At 41.8% G+C, this 24984-nt stretch overlaps 1 protein-coding gene across 3 annotated transcripts in view; it reads left to right on the forward strand.

Moving 5' to 3' along the window:
- EML4 (EMAP like 4) overlaps positions 1–10056 on the forward strand; it is a 168795-nt gene extending 158739 nt beyond the window's left edge. For all 3 annotated transcript variants that reach the window (XM_075042793.1, XM_075042791.1, XM_075042792.1), the window contains 4 exons: positions 1127–1214; positions 2479–2577; positions 6950–7080; positions 7585–10056. In XM_075042793.1, coding sequence (XP_074898894.1) covers positions 1127–1214; positions 2479–2577; positions 6950–7080; positions 7585–8049 — 783 coding nt within the window. In that variant the 3' untranslated portion in view covers positions 8050–10056. The remainder of the gene's footprint in view (positions 1–1126; positions 1215–2478; positions 2578–6949; positions 7081–7584) is intronic.
- Positions 10057–24984: the final 14928 nt, after the last annotated feature.

A 24984-nucleotide genomic window follows, 5' to 3' on the forward strand; every position in this document is an offset into this window, starting at 1 on the left:
ACGGTGGGTGCAGGCTGGGCCAAGAGACCTTGGGGGGTGCTGAGGGATGCCATCTTCATAATGCCCACTGAGAGAGGGAGGTGAATTGGCATCTCTCAGTCAAAAAGTGGTGTTTTGTTGCCTGGCAGAATGACTAGGAAGGGGAGAAAATGGATGGTCTTACAAGGGGAAGAGGAGCAGTAAGAAGAAATGGAAGGGTGGAGGAAGAAGAGAGTGACATGGACGTCACTCTTACTAATTTCCTAGCCTTTCCTCTACAGAGAAATAATTTATTCCTACCTTATACAAATGTGTGGCTTCTCTGGAGCCTCTCATAGCTTTATTATTACTATTATTATTATTACTACCACCAAAAAAGTTCGTGCACAGGAAGAATATTCTGACCAGCTGCATTTAGCTTCTCCCTCGAAAACAAAGGTGGGTGTTTATCCCGCAGTGTGCTCTTGATGGTGATAGCTAAGCAATTGGGCCAAAGTGTTTTGATTCTTATATAGATGACCCTGTGTCTATAGGGAAAACTTCTTCAAAGTTGGCACTAACATGCATGCAGTGTAAGAAGCATGGCAGAAACTTTCAAAAAGCTTATGAGGGTATTCTTGTAACACCAGTCCTTGATCTTCTAGTTTTACATGGTGGTTGTTAACTGAGGTATCCTAAGTTTTTAGGATGAGCAAAGGTTATTTGAATGTGCGTGCATTTAATGGAAATTATTTTGAATGGATAGAGAAATAAAATAGAGTCCTATCTGTCACTTTTCTGTTGGGATCTAAAAATGATCCTGTGCAAGTTACTTGCCTTTCTCAATTAGTAGAAATGTGAGTTCATCCATATTTTAGCAATGTACCTTCTAGGAATAAATCATTCTGGGGTCTAAGAGGGACATGGTTTACAAGTGAAGAATCCACCATGCGGTGGGAGAGGCATGATGCCCAGCCTGCATTTGTTTAGCAAGTGTGGCACTGTGGAGTAAGGAGCCTTTAAAGGAGCACAAGTGAATTGTGGCAGACCTGGGGTGGGTGGAGAGGTGCTTTTTTGCTGTTAGCTGTCACATCTGTAGGTGTAACTTCTGCTTGTGTTTGAATTAAAAGTAAGCATTTCACATTGATGTTACTGCATTCTTCTCCAGGGACATTCCAGCTATATTACACACCTTGACTGGTCCCCGGACAACAAGTATATAATGTCAAACTCAGGAGACTATGAAATACTATACTGTAAGTATGAAATTAGATACACTGGAAACAGAAATATGTATTAGCTGTCAGAAGATTTAGAAGAGTGTGTTTGATCAGGACTGTACAAAATGCTTACTGACAAAGGAACCAATTTGAACTCGTGTAACCTGATATCTTGATGTTATTCAGAGCTGTGTATTACCTAATGGCAATGCCAAATATAGCTTACTTCTTTACAAGGTCATAAATCAGTTTAACAGCATAGAATTTACAGAACAAGTGGCGCTACATTTTGATGTTGGCCCAAAGTTCTGTAGATTGAAAATAATATATACAGTTGTCTAATTAGTGTCAACAATACCAGTTGTTTTCGGGGAATAAAATCAGTGGGTCTGTGCCACTGTTCTGCTCTGGGGTTTCTTTCTTTAAACTTTATCTTGGGTGGTGGTGTTGAAAATTTAGCAAAGCAATAATACTACTTTAATGAGTTAGTGGTAATAATGGGTTTGTGTTTGTCTTTTTTTAATATGTGAAAATATGAATTTAATATATAGTGGTTATGTCAAAAGTTCAACTTGCATAGTGCATATCAGTCTGTTTTTAAATACTTTTTTGTATTCTTGTCTTCCTGTAGTTTTAACTAGATCCAAGAGGATTGTAGTTCTGCTCCTGTACAGGCAAGAAGAGCCAGCAGTTTAAATATCTGTCACCTTAACATGTTTTTTCTGCCTGTCACAACTTAGCTTTCAAACCTGGATAGTGCAATATCTCAATCTACCAAAAGGAAATGTTGGTGCTTATAATTGCCTGTATAGGGAAGCAAAGAGCTGTGACCCATTAGTACTGGGCTGGTGTATTGAAAGATGGACAATCTTTCCTTTCCTAGTTGAAAAGCAGTCGAAGGCTCCTCTGGCAATAGTTGCTCACTGTTTTAAAAGCAGAGCTTCCTGAATGATTGATTGAATTTTAACACATCAGTGAAGCTGGTAGGAAGGAGAAATTATTCTATTATAGACTGTATTAAAGCATTTTGTAGAGTAGGTGGCAGGGGACGCAAGCTGCAGGGAAATGTTTTTGAGGTATGCTGATCTAAAGAGGGAAATGAGAGGTAAATGTGACTCTTAAATACCAAGCGGAGCTTCAAGTATCTGGAAGTTGATGAAAGTACTGGTCTGTCTTTGCCTCTACACTGGGATTCCAGATTGGTTTTAAGATTTATTTATTTACTGTCTTAGCACCTTCAAAGGGCACATATGTAAATATAATTTTCTATGGCATAACTCATCATTCACTTTTTTTACAGGGGACATTCCAAGTGGCTGTAAGCTAATCAGGAATCGTTCTGACTGTAAGGATATAGATTGGACAACATACACTTGTGTGCTAGGCTTCCAGGTGTTTGGTAAGCACCATTTAACTTGCTTTTAAGCTATTCATGCTGTGCTTTTGTGGTTTTATTTTGCTTCAATTTGTCATTAGAAATACACTGTTAATGATATTGGGGATGGTGCTGAGATGACAGACCAAAGAGACTGACCGCAGTACTTGTTTGTGATACAGAGCACTGGATGCTCTATAGACAACATAAAATTGATTTCTGTTTCATCTTGAAGTTTGGGATTTGACTTTTCTGCTGCCATTTTAGGCTACCAATTTTGGAGGCACTGAAGCAAAAAGCTGATATTTTAAAGTGCTCGTATGGCACATGTGCGTTCTCCTTTGCTCACCTTGTTTTGGGATAGAAACAAGACTATGTGAGTGTAGGTTATAGTTCATGACTTAAAATCATGACAGCACTTTGATACCTGTAGTCAAAGGTGAATAATATGCACTGCTTCTAAAGAGTAAAAATGCTTTAAAGATTAAACAGATTCTTTACCTAGTAGTTTATTTTTAAAATGTACAGAAAAATTTACAGAGCTGCAGATCTGATTTTAATAGTGCAGTTTGAGACTGTGGCCAAACAGTTCAAAGTGCTTTTGCTGAAGGCAGCTCTGTTGGCCATAAATGAGGAGCCCCTCTGTGAGGGGTTGAAAAGTATGGTTCGGGCTGTCAGTGTTGTAAAACCAAGTTGTGTAAGCAGGATGCTGCATGTCTCACTTCCGCTGAGATTAGATACCTCTGTTCTTCATGTTGGTGGAAACATTAAAAGCAGGTAAATCAGCACTTTCTTTAGAGGTGAGGGTTAGGTCTATAATCTTTTCTTCACAGCTACTAGGAGTTCAACTTTGAATATCAGTTTATGTGCAGGGTGGAAAAAAATCAGTTAAGTCTGAGTGCTTCTGTAGCTTCTGACACCTATCTGTGCATATTTTAGGACTGTCATGTGCTTAATGAGCAAGTAGCCTTAATTGATTGCAGTTGATCTGTGGGATAACACTGACCCTGTGTGGCATATTGGTTGGGTGGAGGACGTTTGGTGCTTTATAACCGGGCTTGATTTCTTTTGTGGGTACCAAAGATCTGAGGCAGAGCAGGAAAAATAAAGGGGTCAGAGAAGGAAGCTGACTGGTTGATAAACTGCATAAATATTTTTGAGTTGTTTGGAGCTTGAGGTAGGTAGCAGAAATAAACAGGAGCATGCTGTTTCTGGAGCTGAATACTGTTGCTTATTGCTAGTTTGATGAAAATATTGACTCTCATTAGCCTGAGAACTGTGAACTGGGTTGTGTACATGTTTGGTTTTATTCAGTCTGTCTGGGTGAAGTAGAGACTGGATGGCTGTTTCCTCCTGATGCTCTGTGCATGTAAGCCTAGGCTGACAAGGAATTGGTCCACAGCAGTCATTTCCTCAGTGTCTTTGCTACTGCGACTGAAATAATAGTGCAACGCAAATGCCTTTTTTAAAATGGAGTATCAGAAGATTCAGGAGATGCTAGAGAAAGTGAAAAGCAAAACTCTGATGCTATTATGATGTCTTTCTCCAGGAGCAATGAAAACACTTTGTAAGGACTGAATATTCCTTCTGGAATAGCCTTGGAGCTGAAGGCATTTTACATTTTATGCAGAGTACTTAAATGTACCAGGAAGGTGGAGGTAGCAGACGGTGGCTCTGTTGCTACTGAACTTCATTTGGTAGTAGAGCAGGCAGGATAAGGGGAGCAGCTCTCTGAATTCCAGCGCTTTCCCAGGAGTGTCCTTTACTCGTGACCTAAGGAGATGAGGTGTGGGAGTGCAGAGTTTGGTTTCACATCTAGACCATTGGCTTTGTCTTTTTAACAGCTGTTGGATAGAAGTGGCTGGGGCCAGGCTGGAGATGAGCAGCTCCCATAATGACTGTTTTGAGAAGCCTTTTTACTTTTTGTTTTTAAAAAGTGGATGTCTGTTGATCCTCTCTGCATTCCCTTTTGGATTAATACAAACTTTAACCACTCTGGGTTAAGTTTAATTAGTCTCAAAAGCTCTCAAAATCTTCAGTGTGCCAGAGGACCTGGGAATGAAGTAGATAAAGCAGATAATGTGATGTTATTCTGGGGCAGAACAGAATATATTTAAACTTCCTAGCCAAGATTCATCATGCCTTGACTTTATATTGTCTGGTAGTCTGACACCCTTTACAGAATCTTAAAATTATGGCTAGGTCTCAGACAAAGGCAAGTATTTTCCCATTAAATCAGACAGTGCATCTAAGCCAATCTAGCAGATATTTGCTGCCCAAAGGAGAAGTCTGGCTTTGACCTGAGGGTCAGCTGGCTCAGGGATTCAAACAAGCCGGGGGCTGCTCACTTTAATGTTCAGGACAGAGGGTTAAGTTTATGGGATTTGGGCTTTGGGGGTATGTGTTTTACTAATTTAGCTCTGTGGATAGTGTGTCCATAGGCTCAGGCATTGCACTGTTGTCAGCAGAAGAAAGAGGATAGAAATGCATGGTTCAGATGAGAATAGCATCGCTCCTTTTTGGCAGTTGATATTACTATATTGGCTCAGCACTATCATCAGTCTGCACTCCAAGAACTTGGAAGTCACACTCTCATTTACTGCACATTTCCCACACTTTCATCTGAGCAGATTCTTTTGAGAGGCTTACCACTGGCTAGCAGAATTTATTAAAATTGAAGTGCTGCTGTCGTGCCTAATAACAAAGTCCTATTATTTTCTATTTTTTGCTATTTTTACAGTTAAGAACTAAGAATTTGGTCATATTAATGTCTTGGTTTTTCCATGTTTGCTTGATGCATCAAAAGCAAATCCTGCTGTCTTATGACAACAGGTTGTCTTGCCTTTCGAGCTGCTAAAGAAATTTGTGAACACAAAAGATGTTCAGTAAGAGATGCAATCTTGAATATTAGTATTTTTAATCTTAAATTAAAAAGGAGATAGCATAGCTGTTTGGCATAGTCTGCCTAAGGTGGTAGCTGAAACTTCAGGAAACTGATTTGAAGTTCATTTATTACTCCCACCTGATCACCATATTTTATACATAGAATGCAGGAGAAAGTTAAAATTCATTCATTTTGAGCTACTTGAAAATTCTTAAGTAGTATATATTTTTCAGATTAATTTCATTGATGTGAGAGTTCTAAAATGTTTCTGAATACTTTCCTTAGCATTTCATATCTTTATTTAGTAAATTACCTACAGTGTAGCTTATTGGCATTGTAACAAGCTTAACAAGCTGCCTTTGTTATTCTTCAGAGAAAATGAAGTTCTTACTCCACCCACTGAAGAATGTTAAAAAACAACTTTAAAGTTAAATGCTATTTGCCATTTTGCTTAAAAACAAGAAGAGTTAGTGTGGGAGTTTGAAAAAGATAAGGCGATTCTAAGTTGGTGTTTTGTGCTGTATAAAATAGTAGACAGCACATGTTTTTTATTTTACCAAAGTCAGTGATTGTAACAGAGGAAGAAGATATTTTCCTATCTGATAATGAACATCCCTCTCACTCCATCAGACACACAGTTTTTCAGGGTCGGGGGTGAAATTTGAGGGGGGGAAATTCCTCCTAACTCCTGAACTAATCAGAAACCCAAGTCTGAGCTGTAAAAATATGGTACCTTTGGCATAAATTGGCATCTTATAACCCCTTGCTTACCTTTTGTTCAGCTTTTCTTGCAGATGTGAATCATCAGTTTTGTTATGGGAATCTCTAGGGTCTTTGTTTTTTAATAAAAATAGACCCTTCCCCTCCCCAATTTGTTCAGTGCTTTTTATCCAGGCAATGTTGTTATTCTTTTGTCTAGACATATCTGTGTCACTTTTTTCACTTAAAAACATATTGAATTATACTTAAGCACTTGACAGCACCTAAATCTATGAAACTCATAGAGGCTGGGTTTCTGTGCAAAGTATCATAAATCAGTTGCCTCCTTTGAATCATGCAAATACTAAGATTTAAAATAAAACCAAAAGAAATCTCTGCATAATGTACAGTACCTGGGCTTGTTCCATGTTTCAGCATGAGTCTTGCTTTGAAAACATTTCTGCATGAATGAAAGTGTTAAATTAAGAGTTGCTAGTTTTAACAGCAAACTTAATCTTAAGATAAGCTTTAAACAAGACAGGTTTTGAACAGGAAACATATATTAAGCCTGAGAGATTATCCTGGCTGAGGCTGAGGGTTTGGGGGAACGGGGTGGAGGAACAGCATTAGGCTAGCAAAATATTAATGACATTTAATGTAACGCATATTCCATTTTCCAGTTGAATGTCTGTCTTACCTTTTGTTAAGCTTGCCTTTTCTCACAGCTTTATAGATCTTGTTTTTGTTTATGGATTGTCTTTCAATTTGTTTCTAAAACTACCATCACTAAATATCTGCTCTACTCTCTCCTAGGAGTTTGGCCCGAAGGATCAGATGGGACAGACATAAATGCCCTTGTCAGATCCCATAACCGAAAAGTGATAGCGGTTGCTGATGATTTTTGTAAGGTCCATCTCTTTCAGTATCCCTGTTCCAAGCCAAAGGTAAGTCTAGACCAGTCTAGTCTATGTGCTTGTTTGCATTGCATGAAGCTTTCCTTGCCAGACACCTGCTTCCAGCTTGGTTGTTTGGAACCTGGCAGCCAAACAGCTCATTTATATCTGAGAACAGTGCTAGAGACAAAAGCATGGTTTTCCCCATTAAGTTTATATATAAAATAATATAAAATACAAAATAATATACCTAAAAGCAAAGAGGCAATAGTTCTCCTTAAATTCTGGAGCAGAGGCTTGACACTTTCTGTTCATTGGCCTTGGTGTAAGGTCCATTACTTTTTGCATAAAGATCTAAATCTGTCCCAAGTTACAAGCCTTAAGAAGAAAGGATGTATTGTGGGGGGGGAACCTAATATAAATACAGTTTTTTACTCTTATGTGAATAAAGAGCTCTCTCGAAGGGCTAAGCAAAAATAGTAGCAGTTTTAGATTTTGGTATCGTGTGCTCTTCTAGTCAAGCATGTGATTTATCTTTCTGCTTGTTTTCAATAGGCTCCAAGTCACAAATACAGCGCTCACAGTAGTCATGTGACAAATGTCAGCTTCACCCATAGTGATGGCCACTTGATTTCAACTGGAGGGAAAGACATGAGTATTATTCAATGGAAACTTGTGGAGAAAGTTACTCTACCACAAAATGACATTGTTGTAGACATCAGTGCAACCAAAGTGCCCATCTCTGCCAGTGAAAATGCTGTACAGTCTCCTGCACCTCTCCCACAGCCTTTTAATGAAATGAACCAAAATGAAAGTGTAACTGGCAGCTCTCCGGCTTCTTTGGAGAGCAACTTGGAGCAGTCTGCGGAGGCCAGCGAAGAGCAGAGTGAGGAGCAAAGCGAGGGGAGCAGCCTGGATCCTGCTGAGCCAGGCTATGAGGAGCCCTCCAACGAGATGAGCGAGGAGCACAGCGAAGCCACGGTCACTGAAGAGCAGCAAGATAACTCACCGGTGTCTTAATGCTCCCTGCTCAGGCGGTTGTTATTTTCCCTTGGTGTGCGTGCTTTCATTACAGGGTGAGGGTTCAAATAGGGAAAAGTAGCTGAGATTCATGACCACTCCAGCTTTTGAGTTTCAGTGAGATTTTTAGTCTGAGCTTCAGTTCAATGTGTGGAACCATCCTAAGGGCCTGGCTTGATGGTCTGTGTCAAGATCTGGTCACGGTTAGTAGTGGACATTACCATAGATCCATTTCAGTTCTGAAATCGCTGTCAGGAAGTGGCATGAAATGTATACTGGCAAAAAGGTTAGCTCTGAGAATTAGCTGAAGTAGACCACCTTAACTATGTGAAAGTGCTTTCTGAAAGAACTAAGCTGATGCAAAGCACTGAGCTGTTCCAGCTGGGGAGTACTGTGCTGCTTTTTCCAGGTGCGAAGACAAACAAAACAAAAAAACAACCAAAAAGCTCTTTGTAGGGCTGTTTTCCTTTGTTTTTTCTTAATGAGAAAAATAGAGGAGAAACAATGTAATGATGCCACGTGCATGGCGATGCCTTCTTGATCTAACATATATGCAATTTTCTAACACTACTAATTCCTAGTGGAGTCTGGATGTGTTCGCAGTTGGTCTGCTCTGGGTGCTGCTAGTTCTAAGGCAAATCCTGTCAAGGAACGGTGTTGGCTGTTCCATTTTCACAGACTATTTAGTATCAGACTAACCAAATACTGGCGTGTTTCACTTTTCATGACCTGAAAGTTGATTTAAACTGTAAGATGTAATTGTCTCTTCAAAGAATTGCTTGCCTAGAGAGATTGAAACTTTAAGAGAGTCTTTACAGTGACTTTGATGTGAACAGCAGAGGAAGCGTGGCAAGAGCACAGAAGTCAGACAGGCTCCAAAGTTAAACTTTAATCCTTCAAGCAGAACTTGCTCCATCCCTAGTAGGAGAAATATAAATACAGTTAACTTAAATTATTAAATTGGTGCTTAGGATTAGTATATTAAGTTGATAATTTTTTCTTTTGAATTTTTAGAGGTGACTCTAAGAATCGTTAAACTGCAATCTCTACCCTCCCCCACTGGCTCCTTTAGCAATTGTGATATAAGCATACAGTAATTTAGATGATGATGTGATTTTATTTTTTATTTTTTTTCCCCTAGACTTGCTGATCTATTGTTTTTGTGATTTGTGTTTCCACCCCTCCCTGGGTTGCTCTAAGCCGTGCAGCTTTCATGTGGCTCTACCTGGCCAGTTACAGGATATCTTGGCATTTGTTATGCATTTGGAAAGTACTTTTTTTACAAAGTTTGTCAGATAGCTACATTTTTTTCTTAAGTGCATACATTTCCTACTTTAAAAAGATATAGATTTACTGACAGATATCCATTTCCTATGTACTTGTTCATATTTTGATTACATAGAATTTTCTTTTTTAACTTGCTGCATTGTGCTGGTATTTTAGTTCTTAGTTAGAATATCATGTTTAGAAACTTTGGATGAGTTCATAAGTCTTAATTGTGCAAGCGTTTACGTGATTGTGCCATTCCAAAGTGCATCAAAACTGTCATTCCCTTACAAGTATCTTCTCAGGAGAAATGCTACAGATCAGGTATTTAGTCATCATTTGGAAAGATAAAAACAAATGGACTCCCAAAGGACATTTAGAACATTTATATATAAAATATATAAATATATATATATACACACATATATATATAAAAAAATATCCTCTTGTTTACAACAGTTCCAGAAAACCTCAAAGTAGTTCCCTTCAGATGGAGGGGGATATGAATTCCAAGCAACCCATCTGTTTAAACTGTGCTCTGTACATAGAGTTTTGCTGGAGAGCTCTAGTATGCCTGACTTGCAAATTTGCCAAAAAGCAGCAATGGAAGGTAAAGGTCAGCTCATCAAAGTTCTTGGTTCCAAATGAGGAATATGCTGTAGTTTTAGAAAATAATCTTAATAAAGGAGAAAGGATTTTAGAGTTAATGAGGCACAGAGCTCTCTCTGTCATTTTTATGAACTCCACATAAACAACACTTTTTTTTTTTTTGGAACATCTGTCACCTGGGGTTGCCATGTAAAGTGAGAGTTATAGTTGTGGTATTCTTGTGTTTGTAGTTCAGAAGACTCTACTAATATGCAAAAAGCCTTACAGCTTTCAATTGCTGGCAACTACTGTTTAACAAATAATTAAATCTGTGATAATGGATGGAAATGGGTGGGATTATGTAACTGTAGATGTTTTAGAAAAATAATTGTGAATGAATTATGACTAAGAGTGTTTCATGTGAAGATGTTTGAGCCATTTCTATCTATCATGCATTCCTGTCTCAAGGCAGAAAATTTTGAAGATTAAAAAAAAAAAATAAAATCATCAAAATAATATACCGCAGTGTCTTTCTCCATATCTCTTCTGGTTTCTTCTGAATATAAAGTGGATGCCGTGATGACAGTTGCAATGTCTGGGTCTATGATTTTGGAAGAACCTTTTTGACTTGTGCTTTTTTTGATAACCTCCCAGACTGCCTAAAAATAAGCTGATTCAGCATCATGAATAATGCTGGCACTCCTAAATATTGGTCTTGTTTACTTTTGTATGTTTATGACATTTCCCTTTTTCATTTTTGATTATTAGCCTACTAGCATTATCCTGCTGTAGCTAATTGATGGGCAGCAGGGGATCACAAATAGGTATTTGTCCTGATGCAAAATGCAGTCTACCTTCCAGGGTTCTGCCAGAAGCTTTCTTCTGGAAGTCATGCGAAAAGAGTACAAGCTTATTTTGGATGTAACATGTTAAATACCGTGATGCTTCTACATTCCTGATAGTCTTTGTCCAGTTGCAGATGCAGAAGGTCACAATATGCTTAATACATTCCTTGTGAAAGATTCTCAGTCTTTAAAGACTTTGAATCATCTCCATTTCTTGCAGCTGGTTTCTGTCCTTCACAAAAGGGGAGGGTGGGGTAGAGAAGAAACCTGCAAGATAGACAAATACCTCATGTTTATCCTCACTTAAACAAACAAACAAACAAACAAAAACAAACAGCAAAAAACCATCATTGCCACCCCCTGAGGTTGACTGGAAACCTCAATGACTCTTCTTTTCCACCAAATTGTCAAGAGAATGCTGCTGTTCTAACTTGAGCAACAGGCAGATGTCTTGAGGTCATGCTGTGCTCTTTCCAGCACACCCACAACATCATGTACCACTTCGCCATGGGGGCAGCTGTGTAGTGGTGTGCTTTTCTAGGCTCTGCTCCCTTTCTCTCAAAATTCAGCTCAAGGCTTTTGCCACCTCTTCTCCTGGGATGCTGGGCAAGGCAGGAATCTTCCTGAAGAGTAGGTAAGCTGGTCTTCTGTGAGCCTCTCTCAGAGTGGAGACAGGATGGGGCTCGTAAGTGCCCACTCTTACTTGGGACAGCAGCATCTGCTGCAGTGATGGTATTTGTCCTGTGGAGCTGAAGTTCAGGGTGGAAGCTCCACTGAAGGCATAAAATTACAACAGCATCCTGTTTTACATGATTGAAAATTTAAATTCAAAATCTGCATTAAAATTTTCTTTTAGGTTGCATAGTAAAATACTTGAATGTTACAAAATGCCAAGTTTATGGATTCTTGCAGTATGCATCCGTATTGGGTGCATGTTATGCATGTTATGGTATTAATTGGGTTTTACATAGGAAGGGCACTTTTAAGGATATGACTACATACTTTGGTTTGGGTATTTCCCCGTAGAACATCCAGGATGGATGAGGAAGAGGCTGGGGATGTGGATGGGTAATGATGAACCAAGAATTTCTTAGGTTTGATTTTCCTGTAATTCTCATTATAAGTAACAAGTACTAGTTTTTGCATATGATGCATGTCAAGTTCCAGCCTCTTACTTTTTTTAATCATCCCTAGAATACATAGATTCTGGCTCGGTCTCTCAAAATAAGGCAAAAATTAAATTTTGATTGTTGTATTGATTACAGTCTACACTGAACAGTATGTTGTATTTCTACTTTTTGCTTCACCGCATAAGGTGTGTTAGACCGCCTTATATTTCCTTCAGTTCAGTGCAGTATTTCAGTTGAACCAGGATAAAAGTAAGTAGAATGTCCTTATGAAATTTAAGCTTGGCCAAGCCAAATAAACAACAAATATTCTCTTCTGCTGCATCATGCCAATAAAATGTTGGTTCCTGGCAATGAAAGGATTAATACTACATGAGATGGATTTTACTTGCGCGATACTTGTGCTGCTTGTTTGCTTTCCTCCTGAACAAGCCTGAGCCCATTGCCTAATCTTTATTTCTGACAGATGTTTTCTGTACTAATACTTTAATCAACTGAGAATGAAAAACTGCTTACAGTAGGATTATACAATTTAGAAGACTGGGCAGTGTACACATTTTAATGTATTTAATGTGCATGGTGTGTCTTTGTGTGCATACACATGTATACAAGCATGAAATAGAGACGGCTGCTCGAGGCCTTTTTGTTTGTTTGTTTGAAAGAGAAATGTGGATGACTTCACACTGCAGTGAATTAAGGTTTAGGAGCACAGGGGAAAAAAAGTGTTCCCAGCAGGATGGCAAGGCAAGAGGACTGGGAGAGGAGGCACAGTGGTGGGATGGTGGTTGTACTAGAGCTGCGTTTCCTATGATGGGTTCCCAGTACCCTCCTGTGCAGGTCCGGCTGTCCCCCTCCGTCCGGATGGACTAAGCTGACGCTCCTGACACATCTCCTAAAGGTTCAAGTCCCCTAAGCGATATTTCACAAATGTAGGATGCTTTCAGTTAAATGAAAAGCCACTTCAGAGGTCTGCTAACCTCGTTACCTTAAACTTCCTTAGTTACCTTGAACTGAGCACAGACCTGGGATTCCTCTTTCTAAAGAGGAAAACTTGAAGTGGAGAAGCTCGGCTGCCTCCTGGCACAGCTGAGCGTGTTACGGGAGGGCTGTGGGGAAGGAGGGATGAAATGCCCCATTAAGAAGAGACTCCAGTACATGGACTCTGGTTGCCATTGAAAAAAGAAGAAAAAACAAAAACACCCCACCTCCTGATATTGTACTTATGACTAAACTGGTTTAAGGGAAGAAGGGGAGATTATGAATGGATAATTTAAAAAAAAAAATAAAAATTAACTCTTTTCCCTGCCCAACACCCAAAATTGCCCTCTGTTAGGTTTTTTTCCGTATGCCAACACCTAGAAAAGCTTTCACTTCTGTTAGATGCACTGGGTAGTTACAGGGTGGTTTTGAGAAAGAGCAAGTTTATGGAGATTTTGGCTGGGTCTTATTTTTAACAATTGTAGAAAACAGTTTTCTTCCAAAAAGTTTTACTAACAAACAAAAATCTGGGAAGTCTACATGTTCAAGCGATATGTGCGTCCTAGCGATTTAAGTGGTGGGTTTTACAGCCCAGCATCCTCTTCAGAAGGGGACTGGACTTCTGGGCATTTCCCAGCTCTCACCAGACAAGTGATCTCCAGCAGAGGCAGCAAGGTCCGTGCCTTGTTAACAGCTTCTGCTGCGTACCTCTGCGTATGTCACGTTATTTTGCTCTCAGATAACCACCACGCTTTGTTGGTTCTTTGAGACAGCTGTAAAAAAAACACTTCCTGTAAATTCTTAGACTGTCTGAGTTACAATCAGTTACATTGTCGCAGCTTTATTTTTTGATAAAGTACCTTTAAGTTACTGTTTCTAGAACATGCCTTTGTACAGTGAGCCAGATAAGTGCTCCAGATAGCTCTTGAGATATTCTATTCCCTATTGTGAGACATTTCAGCAATTCAATGTTTCTGTCATTCATCGTCTGTTTTGCCAATCAACTTTGCTCTCAATCCTCCTTGTCACACAGCACGGTCTTTGTCCTGTGTACATCGCTGCCCTCCCAGGATAAAAGCAAGAGGTGACATTTGCTTTTAATGCTGCTTCAGAGTTCATTTCAGCTTCCTTTAAGTACGCTGTTTTGTCCTTCCAGTTAGTGTCTGTGTGTGACCCTTTTTTCCCCTCCCACAGAAAAGAGCAGTCCTTGCTCTGGCAATAGTTTTTCTTTTTAGTCTCCTTTAAGCCCATTCACACTTCCTGTGCATCTGTAACTGCATACAGGAAAACCATAGAGAATGAAAGTCATAAGCTGTCTGCATCAGGCAAGGGATACACCTTCAAACACTATCTAGTATGTAAGTACAAAAATCCCTAGTACTTTGTATTCTATAAAAGAGTGTCTCTGGTATTGTGTGGACACTGACAGTAGACTTGGGAACTTAAAAAACTATCTATGTCCTAGGTAAAAGGAACTTGGAACAAACTTCTTGTTACTGCTACATCAGAGAGGCCTGGAGGCTCGCCTCATAGCTCAGGAAAACAAAACAAAACAAAACAACAACAACAACAAAAAAACCAAACCAAAAACAAAAAGCCAGCTAAAGTATTTGGCTTTAGCAAGGCACACAAAAAAGAGTTTTCAACTTGACAGCGGAAGAAGAGGGAGCAAAGAGCTAGGTAGTGTTGTGTGTACAGAGGAGGTAACTGTATGCCAGACCTGCTCTTACTGTGTTTCTTCTGGTCCAAAGGTGGGTGTGAGCTGCATCCCTGCTGTGGGTGGGCACTTTCTTTTCTAGTGATGCTGCAGGTTCTACTGGAGGCAGAATTTCTGTGGAAAACCTTGCTTTCAGCACTGCTTTGATTACAAGTTTTCCTTGAAGAATTGGACAATGCAGAATTAAGAGTGGAGAGAGCAGTCAACACCTTGTCCACACACAGATTTGTCATGAATGTTTAACATGAAATGGCTGTAGTATAGACAGGGCTCTTGAAAGTATCCCATTTGCCCCAAGTTTGGCAAATGGCAAATTAAATGTCAATTGAGCGTGTGAAGCTGAGCTTCTTGTGTCAAAAGTTGCAATGCATTTTTTAGATTGATTCACATATCAGGAGGTCTGCAGTCCTGTGGAACTTCTGCCGGCTGGGAGGGAAACAGATGTGAAGCATTTTAAACTTTAAAAAAGCATACCTAGGAGGGATTTTTCAGGACAGATGTCCTTTCCACCCTTTGCCAGGACCATATGGATCTGCTTACGTTACATTGTGTGTATGTGCCTCTGAAACATCTTTCCCTGAGTAGGCCTCTTGCTCTAATAGATTTCTATTCAATTATACATAATGTTTCAAAATGTTTTTTTTCTCGTAAGAGTATGATGAACTTCCAGGTTATTTCCAGCAATTAAAGCAGAGTCTGTCTCCCTAACCATCAATGAGGGGAACGGCTACAACTCACGTAGGCCTTCTGCCATCTGAAAATTTTGGCTAAGGCTTCAGCTGTCAAGACGAAGTTATCCTGTGCCGACATTGCAGTTAGAGACTAAATAGGGCTGGTTCTGTACATACGTAAATGCACATACTTAAGGGGTGGGGGGAAGCTGTGCAGGGCCCATCAAGGTCACCCTGTTTTGGTGAGTACTGCACTATGACACATCATCGTTATCAGCCTGTGTGATGTTCCTGGAGCACTTTTACTTCCTCAGATTACTTTCTCCTGGAGTGTTTTCAGTTTAGTAGCAGCACACAGGCTATCACAATCCATAAATTTCTCAGAGAGGAGGGGAAGAGGTTTTTACATACAGCATTCTCATTTAATGCTTTGATTTTTACTTTTTTTTCTTCATTATTCCACAGATTTAAATTTGTTTGACCGGAAATGGGCGAAGCAAAGCATTGTCACAAAGCATGCTGCAGGTTTGGAAAGCTTTTTCTTATGTTCCCCTCCATGTCTTTGCAGCCTGACCAATGTCACAGATCGTAATGTCACAGATACAGTGATAGTTTAGCTCTGCTATAAGAAGAGACCCAGGGGAACTATGGGCTGTATGCCATTTTTGGGTCCTGAATTATTGCCAACTATAATATCTCCCCACTGCATGCACTATCTCCCCAGAATCATCCTGTGGGAATAAATCATAAGTCTACAGCAAAGAGCAGAAAGGATTTTTCTGCATAAGGGGGAGGGCTGCAGATGGGGAGAGCTGCCATAAATGGCTTACTTGACAGTTCAGCTTTTTGCTGAATTGAAAACACTTCTAGGGACTTGTCTCGCTGAAAATCATGGGAATCAGCTTACTAGTTCCAGGCTAGATACATCTGCATGAAGTTGTATGCGTAGAGAACTGGGCCTGGGGGTACTGTGCTCTGCTGCACATCTGTCATGCCACGTCTCTGTAAAATATGTATTTAATGAAATGTACATGAAATGGAGGGAATTAATATCATGTGTAAAGGAATAGGCAAGTTTTTGATCAGCCCAACATGCAACTCTTTTGTAATCCTTAACCCGATTTGTTTGTTTTCCCTTGTTCCTTCAAATTTTCAAAGGCCCTCCATGAGGTTTGTTCCTGGTAGTTCTCAAGGAGTTCCAGTTCAGAGTCATTTTCAGGGCAAAGCTGCATTTAAACAACAATAAAATGCACCATTGTTTTCTCCTGTGATCCAAAATTGATCAAGCTACTGCTGATGGTTTGACGAAACATTACAGTAGTGAGGCTGCATAGTTACTGAATATAGTAGCGAGAAAAAGCCAATTCTACATAGTAATGGCAAATAAAAGCCAAGTGCAGTAAAGGCATACCGTTTTAGCACAGCTGTGTAGACATGATAATCAGACTTGTTTGCCTTTAGTAGTTGCTTTGGACGAGTAACACTGATACCTGTTTTTTCTTGACTCTCATGCACCAACCACTGACCATGTATGAATGTAATAACAATTCTTGCCTCCTGAACTGAAGTGCTGCATAGGAACTTGTGGCTTTTTGTTGACACTAATTTGGAAAAGAATCCTCCCCTTCTTATCATGAATATGGAAATTTCACACTAGGCAAATTTTAAGCTAGCATTAACAAATATTCACCTGAGAAATTTACAGGTACAAATTTAAGCTCTGAAGTGGAAAGGTGACTCTGAGAGTTGATTACGGGAAGGAAATACGTGGTCTTACATGACTGACACAATAAGAGAGAGGGATTGCACCACTGAATTTTCTTAATCGTAACAGATAAGTGGTCTTCAAACACTGGTATAGGAGTTCAGCAGTGGATTTATTCTAGGAAATAATGATATGCTGCTTGAGTAATTTGAAAACTGAAAGGAGGGAGAAAGCTGGAAAAGGGGATTTGCATGGATGGGTCATCCTACTTTTCTTAGCAAAGGAGTGTGCTCACCACTACAGCGCATTGCAGGCTAGACGGTGGGTTTGCAATTCTCATTCTCTAAACTACAAGAATTTGACCTTTTAAAAGGGTCTTTTATATTCTAGCAGAGAAAAGGCAATAGGAAGCATGTTGTGCAATGGTTTGTCAAAACAGAAAGCAGACTTTCCTGAAGGATTTTCCTTGCTGATTTTTTTAACCAACTTTTTTCAGTGCTCTTTTTTTCTAGGACCACTAGAATTAGACATACTTCAGGTAGTGCTCCTAGCATTTGTTTGTAATTCTTGTTTTCCCGTACCTGTCTTTATCCAGGGATGTTATTCCATTAAAAAAGAGCTCGTGAAGTGTGAATACAAGCTCTCTGTTCCTCAGAAATCATGCCACTGCCATCCACTCTACCTCCAGGAGACTTGGATTTCATTATTTTGCTTTTCTATCCAAGCAGGTTCTGAATATCTTCCCATCCTCAGGTATTCTGTGGCTCTGTGTTAGCACTTTCCTTAACGTGCAGAAATTGATAATGGTTAATTTGACAATTGTCCTTAAAGGAAACACATTGCCACTGAGGAATTATGTATTCAAGCTTAAGCTTTTGAACTTTGTCCTCCAGTTTTCCTCTGAACATCCCATCTGTTACACAGGCTATATAGGCTACCTCTACCTATGAGATAGTGGGATGTTCTGTTTTGTAGCAATGGCCAGTCCTGTTCTTCCAGCAGTGCTATAGTACACCTTACTCATCTCTGACCACTACCTCAGTATAAATTAGAGCTGGATTGATAACCAGCTGTGTTGCTGCCTTTCTTACTCCCAGGTGAAGATCTGCCCGGGTGGCAAGATGCTCACACCTCCCAACTTCAACGTGTAAAACTGTACCCAATAAAGACAGGAGGATATGCAATGACACTGTTTTCTTCCTCATGTTGGAGCTAGTGTATAGCTTGGGAAACCCTACAGCTTTGCAGAAATTTCTACAAAGACATTTCAGATAATATATATTTTAGATTTTTCTCCTTTCTTGATGAAATATTTTGATTAATTTACAGTACCTTTGTTACAGCTATGATTACCTAAGTTCGCTGTGTGTAGGCTTGTACTAAGACTGAAACTAAACAGTGCTGCACAGTTACTTTTTTTAACTTTGGAAATGTTTTCCAAACTTATATCCTGTTCTGGATATATTTTTCATGTTTTTTATTACTAATTTCTTGTTCACTTGTAGAACATCTTGTATATCTCTTTGCTGCAGGTAGAAACTAATTATTTAATCTCTCTACCAAAACTTTGACCCCATAGTGGTATCAATCATCAGGACCTCTAGTCCAGGCAGTGGCCAAAAAGGTGTTTCTTTCTGTTTTTTCAGCGGAGTAGACTGTGAGTGTGTGGAAGAACACGTAGACTTGGGGTTTTGTTGTTGTTCGTTTTTTTAATTAGCAAGTTGTATTTTCATGTAGGTGGTCTCCCCTCAGCCACATTTTTCCAGACTAAACAGCCCGAGCTCCCTCAGCCGCTCCTCATAAGACTTGTGCTCCAGGCCCCTCACCAACTTGGTTGCCCTTCTCTGGACACGCTCCAGCACCTCAATGTCTTTCCCGGAGTGAGGGGCCCAAAACTGAACACAGGACTCGAGGTGCGGCCTCACCAGTGCCGAGTACAGGGGAACAACCACCTCCCTGCTCCTGCCGGCCACACTATTTCTGATGCAGGCCAGGATGACATTGGCCTTCGTGGCCACCTGGGCACACTGCTGGCTCATATTCAGCCGGCTGTCAACCAGCACCCCCAGATCTTTTTCTGCTGGGCAGCTTTCCAGCCACTCTTCCCCAAGCCTGTAGCGCTGCATGGGGTTGCTGTGACCCAAGTGCAGGACCCGGCACTTGGCCTTGTTGAACCTCATACAATTGGCTTCAGCCCATCGATCCAGCCTGTCCAGATCCCTCTGGAGAGCCTTCTTACCCTCAAGTGGATCAACCCTCCCTCCCAACTTGGTGTCATCTGCAAACTTGCTGAGGGTGCACTCGATCCCCTCGTCCAGATCATCGATAAAGATATTAAACAGAACAGAGCCCAACACTGAGCCCTGGGGAACACCACTTGTGACCTGCCGCCAACTGGATTTCACCCCACTGGGGTGAAACCCTCTGGGCTCGTCCATCCAGCCAGTTTTTCACCCAGCAAAGAGTACACTTGTCCAAGCCATGAGACGCCAGTTTCTCAAGGAGTATGCCATGAGAGACAGGGTCAAAGGCCTTACTGAAGTCCAGGTAGACAACATCCACAGCCTTTCCCTCATCCACTAGGTGGGTCACCCAGTCATAGAAGGAGATCAGGTTGGTCAAGCAGGACCTGCCTTTCATGAACTCGTGCTGTCTGGACCTGATCCCCTCCCTGATTGTCCTGCACATGCCATGTGAGTGCTGTCAAGATGAACTGCTCCGTAATCTTTCCTGGTACCGAGGTCAGACTGACAGGCCTGTAGTTCTCCAGATCCTCCCTTTGACCCTTCTTGTAAATGGGCATCACATTGTCAAGCCTCCAGTCGTCTGGGACCTCCCCTGTTGACCAGGATTGCTGATAAATGATGGAGAGTGGCTTGGCAAGCTCCTCTACCAGTTCCTTCACTATCCTTGGATAGATCCCATCTAGTCCCATAGACTTGTGAGTGTCCAGGTGGCGTAGTAGGTCACTAACTATTTCCTCCAGGATTAATGGGGGTATATTCTGCTCTCCATCCTTGCCTTCCAGCTCAGGGGGCAGAGTACCCTGAGGATAACTGGTCTCTCTATTAAAGGCATTAAGTACCTCAGCCTTTTCCTCATCTCTGGTGGCTATGTTCCCTTCTGTACCCATTAAAGGATAAATATTCTCTTTGGGATTCTTTTTACTGTTAACATATTTGTAAAAACATTTTTTGTTGTCCCTTACAATAGTGGCCAGATTGAGTTCTAGCTGAGCTTTTGCCTTTCTAATTTTCTCTCTGTATGATCTAACACGATCTCTGCACTCCTCCCAAGTTGCCTGCCCTTTCTTCCAGAGATGATAAACTCCCCTTTTTTTCTTGACTCCTAGCAAAAGCTCCCTGTTCAGCCAGGCCAGTCGTTTTCCTCGGCAGTTCGACTTGCAGCACACGGGAATAGCCTGGTCCTGAGCCATTAAGATTTCCTTCTTTAAGAATGTCTAGCCTTCCTGGACCCTTTTACCCTTCAGGACTGTCTCCCAAGGGACTCCCTCAACCAGTGCCTTGAAGAGGCCAAAATTTGCCCTCCAGAAGTCCATAGTGGTGGTTTTGCTAACCGCCTTCCTTGCCTCACCAAAAATTGAGAATTCTATCATTCCATGGTTGCTAAGCCCAAGACGGCCTCTGACCATCACACCTCCCACCAGTCCTTCCCTGTTTGTAAACAGTAGGTCTTGCAAGGCTCCTCCCAGGTAGGCTCACCTACCAGCTGTGTCAGGAAGTCATCTTCCACACACTCCATGAGCCTCCTAGGTTGTTTACTCACTGCTGTGTTGTATTTCCAGCAGAAATCTGGAAAGTTGAAGTCCCCCACGAGAACAAGGGCACACGATTGTGAGACTACTGCCAGCCGCTTGTAGAATGATTCATCTGTCTCTTCAACCTGGTTGGGTGGTCTATAACAGACTCCCAGCACAATAGCTGCCTTGTTGGCTTTCCCTCTCGTCCTCACCCATAAGCACTCCACCTTGTCATCAGAATCGTGTAGCTCTGTGCAGTCAAAACATTCCCTAACAGAGAACCATCCCACATCTTGATAGGACAAGGGGTGGCTTGATAGGGTAATGGCTTCGAGCTGAAAGAGGGTAGATTTAGGTTAGATGTAAGGAACAAATTCTTCACTGTGAGGGTGGTGAGACACTGGAACAGGTTACCCAGGGAGGTTGTGGATGCCCCATCCCTGGAAATGTTCAAGGCTGGTTTGGATGGGGCTTTGAGCAACCTGGTCTAGTGGAAGGTGTCCCTGCCCATGGCAGGGGGGTTGGAACCAGATGATCTTTAAGGTCCCTTCCAACCCAAACTGTTCTATGATTCTATGATCTTAAATCAAAGGTATTGATCTCTTCTTTGCAGACAATGAAAAACCATTACACTGGTGAAATGCAGGTGTCAGATCCTCATATCGCACTTCTTGCTGCTGTAGTCTGAGTCTGCTTCTGTGTGTGCGGTGTGGGTGTAAGACCTTTCACAGCGAGCAGCTGCACCCAGCCACCATCAGGGAGGTGCCTTGTAAATTAAATTCAGCTGCTCAGTCTGATCATCCACAATATGGAACCAAATGTTTGTATCAGTTTGACATTTTCTTTATATATTACGCTTCTAATGCACAAGCTTGCTTTCAGCTTTTTCACTGAAGGAGGAAGTAGATGACCTAACCCAAGTGAGATACCCATATGTCCATGTGCCTTCATGAAGCTGTGATGGTTTGCACCAGCTCCAGATGAGGCCGGAGCGTGACAGTGGTGCTGCTGGCTGTGCAGGGGAGCCCCAGGAGGGAGGACTGTGCTGCTGCGAGGCTGCAGGGCACAGGGAAGGGTATGTAGAGGCTCTGCTCAGTGACATCCCATTTCCTATCAAACCCAAAATCCCGACACAGACCTTCTAAAGGCATGCTTGCCATGGCAGGCTGTAGGTAGCTTTTGAACATTAGTTTTGTTTTCTTCTTGGTGTGCTGCACCTTTAAAATTTCCAGCTCAGGTTCTCCGAGAGCGGCATGTATTGATTTGTTTGCTGAACTCTCCTGAGGGGCAGAAAAGCCATTGTAATGAGCAGCTCTCACTCTGCCTCTCCTAAGTTGGGAAAGACAGACTTGGTTTGTTTTCTGAAGGGACCATGATTACGTGAGGTAGTGATGACCAAGTACTAATAAGCTTCTTGTCAGAGAGCACAGCACTGAAAAGGTTGAGTTTTGTGGAGAAAAGCTTTATGGAGAGGTCTCGTCTGCATACACATGTGAAATCAGACCTGCTGTCCTAAAACTGCTGTGAGGCGGGTGAAGAGTCCTGTGCAAAGCGGGGTCAGGGACTGCCCTACCCCTGCTCCGACACCGGTCAGCTCCGGTTGCCATCTGGGCTGGCGGGGCTTTTCCGTCCCCCGCTCTCGGAGGTGGCCCTCCTACACTGATGGGTTTTCCAGCGTTAGTGACATGGGCTTACCCTGAGCTCCACGATATTGCAATAAATGTTGAAACATTTAAACACTAGGGATATGACTCAGATGCCTGTGCCAGATACGTGAAAAGAAAATAAGAACAGAAAGTAAACCCTCCAGAAGGAGGGGAGGGCCTGCGTGCATGTTTAATTGAACAAGAATCAGGCATTTTAAAGTCTTTCCGAGAAAAACAAGCCTAAACCTTATGCTAAAATGCTCTATGGCCATTTTGAAAGCCATTCCTTCCCCTCCAGCTGATATAACAACTGCAACCAGTTTCCACCCCTGTCCCTCTTTTATCTGTTTCTCTTCAGTAAAGTCAGAGAAAGTATTTCCGCTCCCTCGCCCTCCTTAGCCGAGGAGGCTGCCTGATATCCCCTCAGTCCACGGGAAATGGAATGAAAACTGCCATGGCATGACTCGTTCTGTTACAGACGTGCACAGCTCCTTATCCCCAGGACACAGGGTGCTGAAAGGTGACAGTTCCGTACGTGCCTGCAACTGCCTCAAAAAACATGGTCTGAAATATATATATGTTGTGGGAGAGAAGCATGAGGTTTTTAAGCACACGTCTTTGAAAATGTGAGAGCTTAAGAAGAATTGGGTCACATCTGACTGCTACCATCTGGCCCACTTCACTCCAAGATTACCCAGGAATGTATTTCACATGTGCCTTTGGAACAAGATTGTGAGCTGCCAAAAAGCAAATATTTTACAGCTGAGCATTGCGTTTCGCTGTGAGCAGTTCAAATGCAATAACTCAAGGAGGAGGATTCCACCGGCGGGTATCACACAGGCCGTTCGGGCTCAGCCCCTTTGTTTTGTCTGCGCAGTTTTGTAAGACGGGGACTCCTCGTTGCTTGCTGGATTGGGTTTAAAGGTCCTCGGCTGGGACAGCCGCTTCCCAACGGAGAGCCATCTTTTAAACCCGAGTCCTGGGTAGGCGGCTGACCTTGTCTTAAACCGGAGTCCCAGCTTAAACAAGGCGGCTGACCCTGTGCAAATGGTGCCTCAGGATCGCCAGTGGGGAGAGCTGCAGCTGGGTGGGGACACCGCGGGGGGAGGCTGGGGACGTTGCAGTGCTGCTCCCGACTCAATGGGGAAGCTCTCACCAAAGGGCTTCACCCTTGTCTCTCAGTTTCCCTGTGTGTAGAATGAGGGCAACTCACCGCTGTGAAACCGAGGTGTGCTGCCCTGCCAGAAATATATATATACGTGTATTTATATAAAGATAAATATTATTTAATAATATGTTTTAAAATGTATGAAAATAGATGTTGTGATGATGATACTTACTTGCAAAGATGGCAAACTGGCAGGTGGGCCAGGAACTTGCACGATGAAAGAGCACATTGTGCCTGTTGCACTTGGGCTGAAGTAGGTCCATTCCACGCAGCATGAGAAACCCTCCTCACTAAAATGGGAAATGTCAGGGACAGCGGCACTTCCCTTTGCCTCCATCTGGGCATCCTGTAAGAGGAAAGGGAGCTTTTTGCGAATTACTCTAACCAGAATGGATTTACTCCTCTCTCTGCCTCAAGCAAGAGTGTTTGCAGGACCAGATTGCTGAGCCAGCTGTGGAGGTTTCAATTCTTGCAGTGTGCTGGAGATGGTGGGATACTGAGGTTAATGAAAGATGTAGGCTCTCTGGGGGACCCTCGGATAATCTCGAGAAGGGGGTGGGAGTGCATCCTTCCCTTTTTTATTTTTTTTTTTAAATAATTGGAATCAGCCACAGTTCAAGTTCAATTTTGTCTTAATTATTATTTTAGGTTTTGAGTGAGGGGAGTTCTGCATTTTAAGACTTAACAAATGGGGCACTTTCATTTACCTGTAGGATATGAGCTCTGTCACACAGAGTGCAGTATGAAACTGTATGTAAGTATGCAACACTTCTGCTAGCTGGAGCCACGCGTCCTGAGCTTTGGGGGAGGTGGGAAGGTGTGTAGTGGGACCAACTTGATGCTTCAAAAGGGTGGTGGTGAGCAAGTCTTCCCCAGGTCACTAGCCTACAGAGGCATCTCCACACCCTGCCTGCTAACGCGCTGCAGGGCTTGCACCAAATTCTTCCACCATGGTAACAATGGCTACAAATAGGTATAGTCTCAGCAGGGTGGCACCTCCCTGTCTTTCAAGATAAGACTTTTGGGTCAGAGCAGATGACTTTTGGTTGCAACAGGAGGAACGTAGTTCAAGCGGCTTTTGTTCCTACAGCAGTTGCACAGCAGACAAAGGGTTCGAGTTGCTACACCCTTGTGTTTTATTCCTCTCAAACTCGACTGGTTTTAACCAAAAAAAGAAAAGAAAAAGCAACTTGTGAATCACATTAATTTCTCCCACTGCAAGGGTGTATTTGCTGTATTTGGAAACATTTACTAAGCAGCTATGAAATCTTGTTTGATCCTCTAAAACAGAAGAACTTGGTAATTTTTATGCTGCAGTCCATGCTTGTAAATTATAACAGGCTCCAAACACCAACAGTGAAAGTGGTGTTTCATGGCTTTGCTGCAGTCTGAACAGGATGAGACAAGAATCAGAATAATAATTCAGAATAATTCATTGAATTATTTTTTATCTGCTGTGCCCAC

The sequence above is a fragment of the Buteo buteo genome, chromosome 12 (assembly GCF_964188355.1).
Source record: "Buteo buteo chromosome 12, bButBut1.hap1.1, whole genome shotgun sequence".
NCBI lineage: Eukaryota > Metazoa > Chordata > Aves > Accipitriformes > Accipitridae > Buteo > Buteo buteo.